We start from the raw sequence: 16,389 nt of genomic DNA, 5'->3' as shown, positions 1-16,389 counted from the left end.
AGTCCTGTAGAGTAGATCTTAATATTGCCATTTTCAAGATTGGATTAGGGGTATGGGGTCCTTTTCAAAGCCAGGTAAATGCAGATAGCAAGGAGATGACATAGCAATTCTTGACACCCCTAGGGAGATGGAGGAGGGATTTTATCCTTTATTTTCAAGACTAGACTGTGTTAAACAATTATAATAATAAAGAGCAGCAAGAAACCTTTAGTAAGGGAAGCCAGGCCTCTCTTTGCTGCAAGGTTTCATGTAGTGTGTTCTAAATTACATTTGGAAATACAATAAAATTATAGACTCTATGTTCTCATCAGGATCATAACTCAGAAGTCTAGGAAAGACAAGTAAGGAGAACAAATTACGTTTTTCCAATATATCTGTCACCCTCCCAGGAGATAAATAACACATTTGGGTAATATGAAATAAGAATTGGCTTCTGCAAAGAGACACCAAAAAGGAATTTCTTTTTTCCCCCCTCCTATAACTTACCATGTTAAACCTCAGCTGTCATAATAAAACCACTTCTATTATCTAGTAAGATAGATTAGCTGTTCTTGGACCCTGGTGGCCAGGCCAGGACTTCTAGTGAAAAACTGTTCTACTTGGACTGGTTTGTCAGAGTTACGATGGGTGTAAAAGCAAAGAGCAGTATGATGATTCAGACGAAGGGATTTTCTTCTTTTTGGCGCTTTTTCCATGAGAAATATTGCCCTATCCCAACCTGGAAAACTGGAATCTGCCTGGGAGCTATAGAGGTTGGAAGGCACCACGGCCTGGATGACCACTAGGGGGCGCTCTTGTCCCGCAACTGCAACACAAGCCACAGCTCTGAGCCAAAAGATTTCCAAGGGCATAGGGTGAACCTCAAAGCAAGGGCAACAATGTGCAGTACTTTGCAGTTGGGGAGACTTTAACACAATCCTTAATAGGAACAGAAGTCACAAGTGACTGCAGGCCGAATCAGGGCATTAAGAAAATTATCCAATTTAGTATCAAGATTCTCTCATCTCTTCATTAATGAACCCTGAACCGCTCAGAGGTGAAAATACACAAATCCATTTGGCCTTTAACAAATCTGAATTTGCTAAACCAACGAAAAAAGAGTGAATGGTTTGTAATACTAGAAGATTCCTCGTTTCTCAGGAGCTGTGTCCCTACCACATTTACATGTGACATGATCTATATAGAATATGGATAGCACTCAACTACTGTGTTAAATGGCCAGTCCTCGGCAGCTCACGACTTCACCTGACCATGAACATTCTGACGTCACAGGAGCCACGTGACTCCTGGAGCCATCTAACAGGGACTTTTGACACTCAAACCCTTCACGATGGAGCAGCGGTTGTTAATAAATGCCTAGTAAGTGTCCAGCTAGTTTACTGGTAACAATAAAAGAGATCTGTATCTTCTTCCCACTTCTCTTTCCCTTTTAGAACAGAAAGTACAATGCTAGAGCAGGAAAATGAACCAATAGGCAGTATTGATGATAAATGTTACCATTTAGTGAACACTTAATATTTTCAGAGCACGGTGCAAAATTCATATGCACTATCTTATTTAATCTGTAAAAGAACCAGGGTATTATCCTGGTTTTATGTGCGAGAAAATAAAGGCTCCAAAAAGTTAGGCAAACTCAGGGTAAGCTATAGAAGTAGGGTTTGAATCCAGGTGTGACTCCAAAGCCTGGGGACATAAGCACTGTGCCATTCTGCATGGTTTTCAATTCATGTTGGGCCAGGATCCCTTGCTACCCAAGGCATTCCCATATTTCTGAGAACATTGCGAGCGCTGCCATGGAAACCCATTCATCATCTGTAAAATAGGGACAGAAAAGACCCCTTTTTGTGAGCTGTTTGTAAGGACTGGAGTTTATGGTGTATGTCTATACAGTTCCTGGCATCTAGTAAGTCCTTAATAAATGGATGCTACAACTCTTACTCTTCCTAAAATTTCAATCTACTACCTCATACTGTATGGTCTTGTGGTTTGAAAGAATTAATGTATCTCCAAAAAACTAATTTGGCCATGAGAAAAGAACTTTTGAGTGTGAGAATCAGGGCCCATCTTTGCACAAAATGCAGGAATCCAGTATAGAAGGACATTTCTTTCATCTCTACATTTCCTCCTAGTGCTCCTGGATTCACATCAGAAATGAGATCTTTGGGGATACCTGGGTGGCTCAGTCAATTAAACGTCTGCCTTCGGCTCAGGTCATGATCCCAGGGTCCTGGGATCGAGTCCCACATCAGACTCCTTGCTCAGCGGGGAGCCTATTTTACCCTCTGCCTGCCATTACCCCTGCTTGTGCCCTCTCTCTCTCTTATAAATAAATAAAATCTATTATAAAAAGAGATCTTTATTTAAAAAACAAAAAAACTCCCAGAAACGTTCTAAGAACCTTTCCAAAACAAATCCATCCTTCTTAACACATACAAAAAATTAATTTCTTAGAGTCCTTAATTCCACGCTTTATGAAGCTGTCTGTGCTGCCCAGAGCAGGACCTCTTTGGAAAGGGATCTGCAGGTGGAGTGGTGCCACGGGCCCGTGGCCACGCCCCAGGAGGGCGGAGGGCGGGGCGGGACGTGATGGAGCAGCGCCCTTCGTTTGACTCACCGTAAGTGAAGTAGGCCACTTCCGGCGGAAGTGAGACATTGTGCAGCGTGTCGTCCTGCACGTGCTGGTCCACATACAGCTGGGCCTCGCTGGCCTTCAGGAAGGCCATGAACCTGGCGGTGAAGGACGCCACGAAGATGGACAGCATCCCGAAATCCAGCAGGTTCCACAGGTGCAGCACGTACTCGCGCGGCCCCTCCTCCCAGATTTCCTTGCATTCGGACCAAATCATTCCTGCGGGAGAGTGAGAAGCTCAGGCTCGTTTACCAGTTCCCTGGGCGTTTGTGACCATAGCGCGGCACGGAGGGAACCAGGGTACGAATGGACGTGGGAGCTCCTGAGAACTGAGCGCGCTCGTAGCCAGCCGCGCGCGGACACGTGTCTTCTTCAAGGGCAGATTTAACAACGGACAGTTCTCAGGCCGCCTGAATACGTGTCACCTGCCCTCTGCTTACAGGTAAACCATCTCCAGAGGTGAGGAGAGAGTTCTCATCCTCTCTTAGGTTCTTGGAGGTAATACAGGAGAAACAGAGGGGCCTGTATTTGTGCATTTTAAGAACTGAGAGGGTTTTAAGGACTCCTCCCGTTCTAAATGAAAGGCGAGGAAACTGAGGTCCGGGGGCGGGGGCGGTGGGAAAGGGCTTTCTGCAGGTCCTACTGAAGACCTGGAACCCCGTTCTCCTAACTCCCACATTGGAGCACTTGATATGTTTCTGTGATTGTTTCAGTGAGCATTTATTTTGAGTTGTTGTTTCTTTAGTTTTTAAAGTAACTTCTTGGATTTTAGATACCTCCAGTCCTAGATGGGCCTTAATTGCTACTTATTGAATAATGTAAAGGCATGTAAACAAAATGTTGCTCGTTGCCCCACCACACCTCTAAGCCCACCATGAGAGGTGACCTAGAGTGACAGTTGGGTATGTATCCATCTGTACTTGCACTGCCAGTTTGGTGGCCACTAGTCACATGTGGACATGGAGCCCTTGAAATGTGGCCATTTGAATGAGAGGCGCTGTGTAAGTGTAACATACCAAATACTAGGTATCACGGACTTAAAAAAAAAAAAAGTAAAATATCTCAGTTTTTTTTTATATCAATCACATGTTGAAGTGACAATATTTTAGATAAATTGGGTTAAATAAAATAGTAATTTCACCATTTTTATTGTAAGGCTGCTGGAAAGTTAGATATGTGGCTTATGTAGATTTGCACTATATTGCTATTCTCTTAATTATTAAAAATGAAATGATTTAGGTTATTAAAACTTAATAACTCTATAGCATTTTGAGCCCTTCCTATGTGCTAGGCCCTCTTTGGTGTATGAATGTATTAACTCCACTGAATCTTGGCAGAAAACACAGGAAGTACATCTATTATCTCGGTTTTATGGCTTTACTGTTTCATTAGGTACAGAGAGCTGGACTGTGCCCAGGCAGAAGGCAGATCTGGAGTTTTGAATCTGGAAGGTCTGCCCCTGAAGTCTGTCCTCTTGACCACTCTTATTATTCTGTCTCTTCAGGAAATACAATTGGATTCAAGGCCAGTGATGTGTAGAAAAAACTTGAATATTTTGTAAACGATAGTAAACAGTTTCTATAGCTACTCAAACCTGGGAAAGTTTTGATGAAGAACCAGCCATGCTGTGCCTGCATACTTAGGAAGTTAATGTAGTAAGAGGTTGGCTAAGTGACTACTCAATCCCCAGAGGTTAACACTGCCTGCCTCTTTGGGCACTTCCTTGGCTCCTGTGCATCAGACATGAGGGCTTGCCTTTCCCCATCCTCTGCCTCCCTCACTGGCCCTCCTCATCCTCCTTTGTTACTCATCCTCCACCCTCAACCTTCGCCCCCCCCCCATCCCTTAAAAGCTGCTGCTTTCCAAGGCTTTGACCATTCTTGTTTTCCCTTCTGTCCTTGAGTAAGGGTGTCCACGGTTGCATCTTTGTCTTTCATTTCCTTGCAGATGTCCTTCAGGGAAATAAATTCTGATTTTTCTTAAGTGCTTGGAAACTAAATTTCCACTATACAGAGACTGCTGTAAGAGGATGTCCTGCCAGTGCCAGAAATACAGTATACCCTAAGTTGGCCTCCTCATCCCTCCCTAACTCTTAGTCCCCCCATGGCCCACTACCCCCTGTCTTGCAGTCCTGACTCCTCAGACTGTCCCCATTGGATCACTGCCATTCTGCAGATCCTCCTCTGGTGGGCTCCCAGATCCATCCTGTCCACTCAGTTTTCACTTCTTTTCTCCTTACTCCTCAAGCACACGTTGGATCATGGTCACGTCCCCCTGCAGTATACTCCTCAACCCTAAGATAAAGTCCAGACTGCAGAGCTGGGCTGTCACATATTCCTGTGATCTCTGTCTGTGTCCGTATGTCCTGGAGTTCAGCAGAGCAGCTCTCCCCAATAGTCCCCCAACAGTTCCACCCCAGCCATTTGCTGGTGCTCTTCCAGACTTCAAACACAAGCACGCTGGCAACTGACCACATTATAATACAGTGGCCTTTGAGGACTTCACTGCCTACAAAGCCTGGAGTCGAGGATGATACTGGGAGCAGACAAATGGTCATGGGCAGAGAAGCATGGCTGACTTGGTCACAGGCCCCCATTTGGCCACACTGGATTGTGTCTCCTCTGCCCTGGGACAGTTTGAATCAGAGTTTTCCCTTTTTTTGGTGAAAGTAGTTTGTTACATAGGAGGAATTGAAACAAAATGTGTCTCTAAGGAGAAAAGTAATTTGAGAGCGTCTGTTCAGAGGGGTTGTGGCTTTGTTTATTTGAAATAGCTTCTAAGATTTGCATGTCTGTATCACATCAGAGGCTGCGCAGTAGGAAATATCCCAAAACATTGCAGGTCTGTTTACAAGACACCCCCAGTACCCACCTTGCTTTTTTTTTTTTTTTTCCTTTACAAAACACCCTTCTCAAGCTTACCATTTTAAAATTTGTATGGTAATTCAGTGAAGTAATAATTTTCTTAACACTGAAATTACTTTCAATTGTGCCAGTTCGAATAGATATTTTAGGAATGTTTTTAGAAAAACCATTATGGGCTGGAAGAAGTAATGTTTATTGCTCTTGGCTACCCTCAGATTAAAATTCCTGATGTCTCAGTGGAAGTGCTTTCAGCTGGGTACTAGCACAGCTGCAGGCTATCACTTAGGGCTGTCACTGGCCTGAATTCAGGAAGCCCTGGGTTCAGGTTCTGGCTTTGGCCACTTCCTGGGTGTGTGACTTTAAAAAAAATCCCTTGATTTTCTTGGAGTTTTGGGGTTATTTCAAGTACCAAAATCTCTATGAATCTGAAATGCAAATTGTTTATAGAAAACGGACTTTTTTGACCAGGATAAGTAGCTCCTCATTGGGCATTGCAAATCATTTCCTCCATAGTCAAATGCCCTTGTCAGTTTTAGTAGATTTAAATATTAACTCAACCAAGCTAATTTAAATTATTCTAAGGCTGTGAGTAAAAGTAGCATGGGCCCAAGGGTTTGAACAGCAGGAATGCTTAATGAAAAAAAGAAACGTGAAATTAAGTACTTTAGTGAGTGAAATTAGGCCCCTTGCTTCTAACGGGGTGAGGATGGTTCAGCCATTTCTATCCATGCTGAATATGATGGTCTCTTGCCTCCAGCTTGTCAGTCAGAGGAGTGTTTCGAGCCCAGGGATTCAGGTGTAAGGATGCTTGGCACTGGAGCCTCTTTCAGGCAAAATCCCCTTCACTCTGGGATGCCCTGGAGTCCAGAGGACAAGGTCACTGATAATTAGTGCGGGTGGCTGACAGTGGAATGGGCTGGGAAGCCTTGGGGGAAAGGAGTAGCTTCTTTTGGGGGGGTTCTGAATAAGGGCTGCAGAGATGAAGTTTGTCAGCTCAAAAGGTGGCTCACGCCCATCCCAGCTTCAGATGCTGTTCTGCAGGGATCTCTCCTCAGAATCCTGTGAGCCTTAACTATGCACATTCTGTAAGTGGTCCTGACCCCAAGGCATCCTCTGCTCTGTCCCCAGGTCCTCAGCAGAGCAGACTTCAGAGACCACCTCCTGGGAGGCCTGTGGGTCCTTTCAGGTCAGCCTCTCATTATTGGGCCAAAAGGAGGTGTTCTGTGAACTTACAGGAGGGAGAATATGCCCTCAAGCTGTGACATCCAAATATTGTCTCAGTGGCAGGTCATTTGTGACAATTCTGGGCCTCATACATATTTGGGATTCAGTTGTTTTCCAGGCAGGAAAATGATATTAATAGATTAAAGCATTTCTGAACAAAGCTCTCCCTCTTTCTCTTCTTTCATTTTAGTACTTAGCAAGGCACTGTGCTGAGCACTCGAGCAACAGCAAACCTTTCTCATGGTCTGATAGCTGGTTAAACTGTAATCAGCTCCGCCTTACAGGTGAAAAGGCTTGTGTACCAAGATGGCAAGTACGTTGTTCAAAGGCACACAGGCACTGCAGGGCCCTTGCTCTCCACTGGGCTGTCACCTACCATGCCCTCTGCTGGGCACAAGCGTACTCTTCCTGGCTGGGAAATCATCCACCCACTTAATAGACACTGTTGAGTGCTGACCCAGAGCCAGCCACTGTTCTGGGGACACCACGACCAAGACCAGTCTATCTCTGGAGACAGATGCATCACAAGCCATCATGAATGTTTCTGGGTGACAGATGCTGTAATGAAAATGCCTGGGGATTGTTTGTGGAGAGGCAGCGATCAGAGCAGTCAGTGTTATAATCATGAGCGTCAGCAGAGTTCCTGGAACCACTTGTATTTGTTCACTGACGGAGTGAATTCTTGGAGGAGGGGACACTTGGTGTGAGGTAGCAGGGGCTAGCCAGGTGACGGAGGGGCTGGCCAAGTATTCCAGATAGTGGCTGCGGAAGTGTGGGAGGATGGGCTCTTCCAGGGGACTTGAAGAGGTTGAGTGTGGCTCAAGATTCAGGGTGTGGGCCTGGAGATTGTTAGCAGAGAAGGTTAGTGAAGGCCCAGTAGACCCTCAGTAGCTTTCGTACAGGCCATGAGGGGGAGACTGGGCTTCACTTGGAGCGGCTGGACAGTCCCTAAAGGTGATAAGCAGAGCAGATGCCTAGTCTCACTTGTAGGGAGAAACTTTGGAAAGTTGACTGGAATCGTCTGCTTGAAAATGGATCTGACAAAGTGAGGAAATAATCAAAAGAATGAATTAGGTGAGGAACCCAGCCCATAGGCTTTTATAAGTTTAGTCTTCCCAAACTTCATTGTGTGATCCTGGAGCTAAGACTTAGCACCTCCCTTGAAGAGTTTATAACCCTGGGTGGGTTGGGTGAGGGAGACCTTGAGCCTCACATTTTACACATGTAAAAACTGAAAATCAGGCAGGCAGGGCCACGAAGGGACCCAGGACTGGGTTTCCTGACACCCAGTCACAAGTACTCTGTAGCCTTTTAAGTGTATTTTCCTATTCCCTGGGCATTCACATCTCCACTCCACTGGCAATACCGGGAAGACCGTTTAAGAAAACACTGCCGCGTTCTAAGAGCGGTACAGAATGTGTCTTCAGATGTGAGTCTGTTTCTAGATGGAGAAATGGCATGCATTGTGCAGAGACTTCCCGCCCTCCAAGCCTGATGGCTTTCTGGGAACTACTCATGTTACATCATCCTCTGATGAGTGTCTCTGGGGCCACAGTCTCCCTATTATAAGCTCTTAAAACTACCCCAGAGTTGCTGCTGATATAGTCAAGAAAGAGGTTCCTGTGGTATGAACTGATCCTGGAGGTTCTCTAGGCTGCAAGGAGTGATGGTCCCTGGTTTCCAGAGTCCTCCCAATGCAGCTCATTTGACAGCACTTACAGAGCGTAACAAATCTACTAGCAAATTTATCCCTCCTTCCTCTTGTACTGTTCTTTTCCTTTCCTTAATACTGTGTCCTGGCTTTTCTTCTGTCTCTGGGTTTGTCTTCTCAACCTCCTTGTGCCCTGCTACCCCCATCCTTGAATCTCTTGGATTGACAATCTAGGATTTTCCATAAATTCTGTAGGTAATCAATTAAAGCATTTGGAGTAAAGGAAGAATATATTTCTAAGGAGTTTGACCTTTACACAGAACTGTACAGTAGAAGAGAAACAACCTACATGCCTAGTATGAGGAGAGGCTTGGGGAAATAAGTTAGAGTATTGTCACACGATGTGGCTGTTGGAAGTGGTCATTGGGAAAACCACATGGCTAGATGGAGAGAGGGATAACAAAATATGAAGAGTCAACTACAAATTTATATGATTACAGAAATGTTAATATTAATAGAGACAGGAAGTAACAAAAGAAAGCACATAGTTTGCTTAGCAGTGTTAGCTGTTAGGAAGAAAAGGAGCCTGGGGAATAGGACAGTCAGGGTGGAGGAACTTGTGGCTTTAAATAGGTTGGTTTAAAAACACCTCACTTTGAAGATTTTTTGAGCAGGGACCTGAGGAGGTGAGGAAATGAGCCATGCACTGTGGGAAGAACACTCAGGCAGAGGGGACAGCCCCCGCAGAGGCTCTGAGGTAGAAACAGTGTGCAGCAGGAAAGCCAGTGGGCTGTGAGGTGGGAAGTGGTGGGACTTGAAGTCACAGAGATGGTGTGGAGAGGTGGAGGGCATTGTAGGCCATTATAAGGGCATCGGTGTCACTCTGAGAGAGATGGGAAGCCACAAAAGAGTTTTGAGGCAAAGAGGGACAAACCTGATTGAATTTTTAAATGGATCACTCTAGCTCCTGGCCTGAGAATGTACTGAGGCCTGGTGATGGGGAAGACAGAAGCAGGCCACCCAGAGAAGGCCGTTCACCTTTTTGTGGCCAAGGTCATCCATGAAGGGAGCAGGTTGGACGTGCAAGGGTCCTGAGGTTCTTTTCAGCCCTAGGGCAGCTTCTGGTAGAGAGGGAGTAGTAGTGTTCTTATAATCAATCTGTCTATAGTCCCTCATTTATGAGTATGATACATTCTGGGAGAAGAGATTGTGCTACTCTGTATCCAGCTGATCAGGGTCTGCCTGGCAGAGTAGAATTTGAAAATTCTGTCAGTAGGGGCCTCATGCCACTTAAAGCCCCTCCATGTCTGAGCAGAGGGTAGATCAGACTGTAGACTTCAGGGCATGCCAGTAGCGCACACAGTGTTTGAGAGCTTTCTCTCAAAGATTAGTATTACCCTGTAGTAAGTAAAGAGCTCCAGAATGTATTCAGGGATAAGATAATGTTAATTGTATTTTACAGCTGTTTCCCCAGTATCTGGCACAGTGCCTGATGTTTAGTATAATGCCTAATAACTAGAAAATATATGTTGAGAAAAGAATTGAGAGAGTAAAAGAAATATCCAAAAACTTCCACGTTGCTCCCCCACTGTATCTGGCAAGCCCCCTGCTCTGTGGCCTCCCCTCCAGCTTTCCTCCCGGTACAGTGGGTGAGAGTCCACAGTCCTGCTAAGTCCAGGTCCTCCACCAGTGTCCTGGATCTCGTCCCCTGTGGCTACTCAGGAACTTAGCTTCCAGATTCAGTGGTGAGGTCTTAGGCCTCATGTAAGTTGATCTGTCAGCATTCGTTGGAAGTCGTCACTTCCTGGTTCTCGACCCAGTTACTTTGATTGCCTTCAACACCACTCTCTTGGCTCTTGTCTTATCTAATCTTCACTGGAGACTTCTCATCTTTCCATCCTTAAGTATCCTTGTGCTTCAGGACTTGGTCCTCAGTTTGTCTGACCATATTCGCAGTTGGGGTGATTGCACACTTAATTTACGTTAAGTACGCTGTCATTCTCATACTTGTCTTCAGCCCCAGCCTCTCCTTATGTGCTTATGGACTTCAGACATGCATATCCAAGTGCTGCTTGACATTTCCACTTGGACATCTAATAGGTGTCAAACAGAACTCTTGATTTCCTCTCCTTCCTCTCTGAACTGCTCCTCCCCGGGTCTTTTCTGTTGCTGTGAAAGACTCTAGCATACCATCACTTGAGCTAAAACACATGGAATTTTCCTTGACTGCTCTCTCTCTCTCTCTCTCTCTCTCACCCTACACCAAGTCTGATAGTAAATATTATTGATTTTACAGAATGTAAATCACGATGTACCACCTCCTCAAAGCAAACCATTTCCTATGTACATTAGTGCAGTGGCCTCCTGACGGCTCTCCTTGCTTCTGTTCTTGTTCCTGACTTCTCTGCCTTGTACATAGCAGCCAGCAAGTCATTAACAACTTCAGTCATAGGATGTCACTTCTGTGCTCAGAACCTTCCAGTGGTTTCTTATCACAGTCAGAATAAAATAAAAATTGTGTACCATGGCCTGAAAGGCCTTGTGTGATCCAGCTCTGCCTGTCCCTCTGAGTTCATCTCTGTTCTCCTCTTTCACTACACTCCAGCCTCACCAGTTTTCCTGAATCCAAGCCTTTATCACATACTGATCCTTCTGTCTGGAATGCTTTTCACCCACATGTGTACAAAGCTTTCTTCCTCTCTTCTTTTAGGTCTCTGATCAGATTTCATCTTGTCAGAGTAGGGAGATGGGAATGCATGTTCCTACTGTTGAGCTCTTTTGAGAAGGTAAACTTTGAACAGAGACCTGAAGGAAGAGAGAAAGCAAGCTACACAGGTCATTATCCAACTAGTCTCTTCAATCAGAGAAATGGAGTACTGACTAGAAATTTGGGGGTATGAAAAAAATTATTAACTTTCTTTTACGTTTGTGGTTCTGTTTTAGAAAAGAAGTTCTGGTTTCTATTACCAGCCATGATGGGTAATAAACTGAAAAAGAGAAAAAGAAAAAAAGAAACCATCCGCAGGCACTGAAAACAGATATTCCTTCAGCAAGATAAGCCACTTGAACATCAGGTCTTTCTTTATGGAGACACATTCCAGTCTGTAGTGCATGGAGTGGAATCCCAGAAGCATGAAAGGCAGTCCCACAGAGTTAAAGAGACAGAGACTGGGAGCGCCTGGGTGCCTCAGTGGGTTAAGCCTTTGCTTTCGGCTCAGGCCATGATCTCAGGGTCCTGGGATGGAGCCCTGCACCCGGCTTTCTGCTCAGCAGGGAGCCTGCTCCCCGCCTCCCACCCCCGCCTGCCTCTCTGCCCACTTGTGACCTCTATCTGTCAAATAAATAAAATCTTAAAAAAAAAAAAGACAAAGACTAGAGTTCAGGAAGGCAGAGGTGATCAGATGTTGTGTGGTCGAGTTTCAGAGAGAAGGGTACTGTGCAAACCAAAAACAGAACCACAAATAAAGTCCAGAAAATTATGTATGGGTCTTTTTGGATATTTCCCAAACACTAAGTTATAAGTACCCAGAGTAAAACTCCACAAACAGCAGCCAGAGAGCCCCAAGCTGAATATTCTCAGAGCTCACCCACAGTGGAGAGATTTGAGCTCACACCATCCAGAATTGAAATTCTTTGTTGATTATCCAGGGCATGTAGTAGAGACCACAGATGTGTGTCTCTGTACACAAGAATAACCAATCTTTATGGTTAAATTTCTCCAGATTCACTCTAAGAAACTTGAAAAGCCCTGAGCTGGGTCGCCTCAGTGGCTCAGTTGGTTAAGCATCTGCCTTTGGCTGGGGTCATGATCTCAGGGTCCTGGGATGGAGCCGCTCAGCATGGGGCTCCCTGCTCAGCGGAGAGCCTGCTTATCCCTCTCCCACTGCTCCTGCTTGTGTTCCCTCTCTTGCTGTCTCTCTCTTTCTCTGTCAGATAAAAAAAAAAAAAAAAAAAAAAAAGGAAAAAAAGAAAAGCCCTGAAATCATCTGCAGGTAATTTAACAGCTTGTCAGAGTAAAGCCAAATGTTCTTCCAAGGAAGACAACAAAGTCTGGATGTTCAACAACATAACCTAGGAAGTGCCTTTCATTCAGTCAGAAATGACTAACCCACCGAGACACATGTGATCCATGTCAGGAGAGAGATTAGGTAGAGAAAGGTAACCCAGAAATGACAGAGATGATGGAATTAGGAGTTAAGGATTTTATAACAGTTACTGTAAGTATGCACCGTATGTTTATGGATTTAAAGGAAAATGAAAGCTTCATGAAGAAGGAAATGAAAGGTAAAAAGAGGGCCAAATGGAATTTCAAGCATTGAAAAATATAATATCTGAAAGGAAAAGTTCACTGGTTAGGGATTAAAATCACAGACAATGCAGAAGAATTCTCCATGAACCTGAAGCACAGAGAGAAAAAAAATTGGAAAAAAGAAAAATAACTTATCTTAGTGATACACATAAAAATGTTTATGGGTGAAATATGATATCTGAGATTAGCTTTAGAATGCTACATGTTGGGGGAAGGGAACTGGGGAAACCATAGATGACACAAAAATTAGCCATGTCTTGCTAATTTTTGAGCATGAGAGATTGGTTCATGGGATTTATTGTACTCTTCTCTTGATTTTTTCACATTTCTTGAAATGATTCATAATAAAACGCTTGAAAATTTACCTAAATAAAAATTAATTAGAATCTTTCTTCCATCCGAAATATACCAGGAAATAGGTCAATGAGAAACCCTTCCCTCCTCCCTACTTTTCATGTAAGGGTCTTAAAAACTCAGCTGTGTTTTGATGGGCGGGAACTGGGACTAGGCTATAGACATTGGGTCCTCTGCAGCTGGAGAGAAATGTTTCCTTCTGGAACAGTGCCCTGACATCCAGGAAGAGAAATAGGGGTCAAGAGGAAGTCTGCTTCAGTAAGAGCCATGGACATGGCATAGCTCTCTCACTCAGGGCAAGTGTGGTTGCACTCACCACAGTCTCCTCCCTGGGGGCTGGGTGGGGAAATGCGGTGGGTGAGTGATGGGGCCATAAATATTCTTATGTTTTTATCCAATAAGCCTAACATGTGAGTTATGGGTGTTCTGTTTTGTTTTAATCTGTGTCGTAGTTAGTTTGGGCTGCTCTAATAAAATACCACAGGCTGAGTGGCTTGTAGACAAGAGAAATTTATTTCTCACAGTTTTGGAGGTTGGAGGTCTGACATCAGGATGCCAGCGTATTTGGGTTCTGGTGAGAGCCCTCTTATGGGTTACAGATTGCTTGTTGTACCCTCACATGGCCAAGAGAAAGAGAGAGAGAGAGAGAAAGAGAGAGCGCGCACGCGCGTGTGCATGAGTTCTCCCCAAGGCTCTTCTATAAGGGCACGTATCCCATTCATCAGCATTCTGTCCTCATGACCCCATAGGACCTACCTCCTAATACCCTCACATTGGGGTTAGCGTTTTCACATATGGATTTGGGGCTGTACAAACTTTCCATCCCCTGCAGTGTTAGGATTAGGATAGATTCTGAACTGTGAAAGTCAGGCCACCAGAAGTCACTCCGCCACAGGCTTTAATGTCTCCTTACAACTTTAGTGCCAGTGACTCTCCTAAGTGAGCCTCTGGTCAGAGACTGGCTGGTTGATGAAAAGCCTTTGGGAAGCATGCTCTCCTGCTTCTTTCCTTTGGATCAAACCATTCTTCTTATCTCCCTCTTCCTATTTAGAGACCCACCTCAGAAACCATAGGCCCCCTTGTTCTCAGCTTGGGCATCTAGGATGTTCTCACATGGTTCAACCATTGTGGCTCTCTTAGGCTCTCTCATTTAACTGCAGTGGGTCATGGGTTGGGCCATTTTCAAGTACTTGTTCTTTTGTGATTTGTTGCTTGAAGGCACAGACACTGTGGCCCTGTGTACATTTTGACTCAGTGCTCAGTGTTTATTAACATAAACCTAGTGAAAATTATACCATTATTGAATTTTTGTGAAGAAAGCAAAATCTGGGGTACGTACCATTAGGGCAGTTTAATTAGTAGCGTACATCTTGATACTCCAGAGATAACATTTTTCAGTTCTCTTTTCAGTTTTGCTTTGTTTAAAACATTCTCATCACATTCATATCTTTTTGGTGTACATGTTATAATCTATTGATCAGGTTTTAGTTATGTGCAGTGTCACCAATGTTAACTTACACAGTTTTTCATTTTTTTTCCCACCAAGTCTGATTTTTTCCCTACCAAATAGTTTTGCAGGTTTTAGTTTTAGAAAAGCCTGTATCCCATTTTGCCTGTACAGTTTTAGCTTTTACCATTTTAGTTTGTCTTTTTTGTTCCTCTTCATAATAGTTCTTATAAAGTGGATAAAAGAGAGATGTTCTTTCTTAGCTGGACAGTGGGGAAATTGGGAAAATTTCCTTGGCACTTTTAGTGGCAGACCTTCGCAGCACAGAGCATTACCACAAAAAGGAATGTCACAGCTTCATGGTGTTCATTAACACAAATAATGAGAAAGTGTAGCTCCCCTAGCTTCTTAGATTTCTGTTTATCATCTACATTCTACTGTACATTAGTATTCAGTGATAAAAAATATCATTTAAGCTATGCAATTTTATGCTCTTTTCTGGAAGTAGACCTTGATTTCCTAAGGCCTCTAGTAGACTGTAGTTAAATGATCAAAATATGTTTTCCCATGCAAGGCTGCCTTACAAACATTTTTCAGTACATGTATAATGAAAAGCACGTAGCAAATTTCCTCCAAACATCTCCTTCCAATATTGGGATTCCTGTTAAAGGCTCGTGCATCTGATACACCAGCATATATAGAAGCTGACTCTGCCTTCTCTGTTGGTCATCTGCTCACCGTTTTGACTGCCAGAGTGCGCTCAAAAGGAGATGGAGAGGTTCAGAAGTCAGAGTTTAATTATGTCCTATTATTAGTAGGGGAGGAGAGAATAAAGGACAGAGTGCTTACCTAAGACCCACTTCATGATGAGCATTTCTGTCCAGGAGAATTGTGTGGTTTTCACTCTGAAGATCTGTTTCGGGTGGTCTGTGAAGGTTTCGTTGGGCAGGTTTTTAACGCCTTCAAAGCGGTCTGATGCATTCACAACTAGCAATCCCAAAAAGATTGTAAAAGAAACTGCATGGGCAACAAATTTCATGAAGGGGCTCCTCAGGGTTCTTCCTAGCTGGAAACAAAATATTTAGAAGACATATTAAACTGGCATCTGTAGGTGGGGACAGGTCTCTCTTTAAAATGCTTTGCCAAAGTTTAACGAGAGAATCCTCCATCATGGACAGAAGCTGCTAACTGAACTCAGACAACCTGTTCTCTTGCCCTTTCATTTGAGTGGCTCCTTAACCAGATACATCTCCTGTTGAATTAAGTTATTCCCATTTAGGAATTTCGTGGGAGTGGTATAAACAAGAGTAGAATACACTGATGTATTACCATGCTTTGACCTGCATGACTTTTCCCAGCCATGTGATAGGTGTCTTAGGCCATTCACATCTGGAAAAAGAATAGTCTCAGTAGAGTTCAGAATTAAAAAAAAAACATATGTTGACTATGTTCTATTGCTCTTTGGTCCATTTTTCTGAGTTTTGTTTTTTCTATGATTTGTTTTCACTATTTCTTATATGTTGGTAAATTAAAGCTTTACAGTTCCCTCTGCTTTAGCCATATTCCAAGAAATTTTGACAGGTGGTATGTTCATTGATATTCAGTTATCAATATTTTACAGCTTCCCTTTGGATTTCATTTTTAAATCACAGGTTAATGTCCAGATGTAGAGGACTTTTTCCTCATACTTTGAAAAATTCCTTTTTCATTGCTGCATGTGTATAGATCATAGCCTCTTTGATACTACTCTAAAACTTACTGAGGTTTCCCTTGCGGCTCTGGTGCATAATTGAGTTGTGTGGTTGTTCCATGTGAGCCTGAAATGATCCAGAAGATACCCCATTAGGGAGCAAGTATTGGCCATATCTTCTTTGGCCCTGGTGTGCCATCCCAAGGCTACCTTGGTCTTTG

At 43.8% G+C, this 16,389-nt stretch overlaps 1 protein-coding gene across 1 annotated transcript in view; it reads right to left on the bottom strand.

Annotated features, from left to right (window-relative positions):
* TRPC7 (transient receptor potential cation channel subfamily C member 7) overlaps nucleotides 1-16,389 on the bottom strand; it is a 173,561-nt gene that overhangs the window by 32,333 nt on the left and 124,839 nt on the right. The window contains exons 5-6 of the mRNA XM_045075655.1: nucleotides 15,328-15,544; nucleotides 2,615-2,848 (exon numbers count right to left, since the gene is read on the bottom strand). Of these exons, the coding sequence (XP_044931590.1) occupies nucleotides 2,615-2,848; nucleotides 15,328-15,544 (451 nt within the window). The remainder of the gene's footprint in view (nucleotides 1-2,614; nucleotides 2,849-15,327; nucleotides 15,545-16,389) is intronic.

The sequence above is a fragment of the Mustela putorius genome, unplaced genomic scaffold, assembly GCF_011764305.1.
Source record: "Mustela putorius furo isolate JIRA1106 unplaced genomic scaffold, ASM1176430v1.1 tig00000145_pilon_pilon_pilon, whole genome shotgun sequence".
Lineage (NCBI taxonomy): Eukaryota > Metazoa > Chordata > Mammalia > Carnivora > Mustelidae > Mustela > Mustela putorius.
This window is presented reverse-complemented; position numbering and strand designations above follow the sequence as displayed.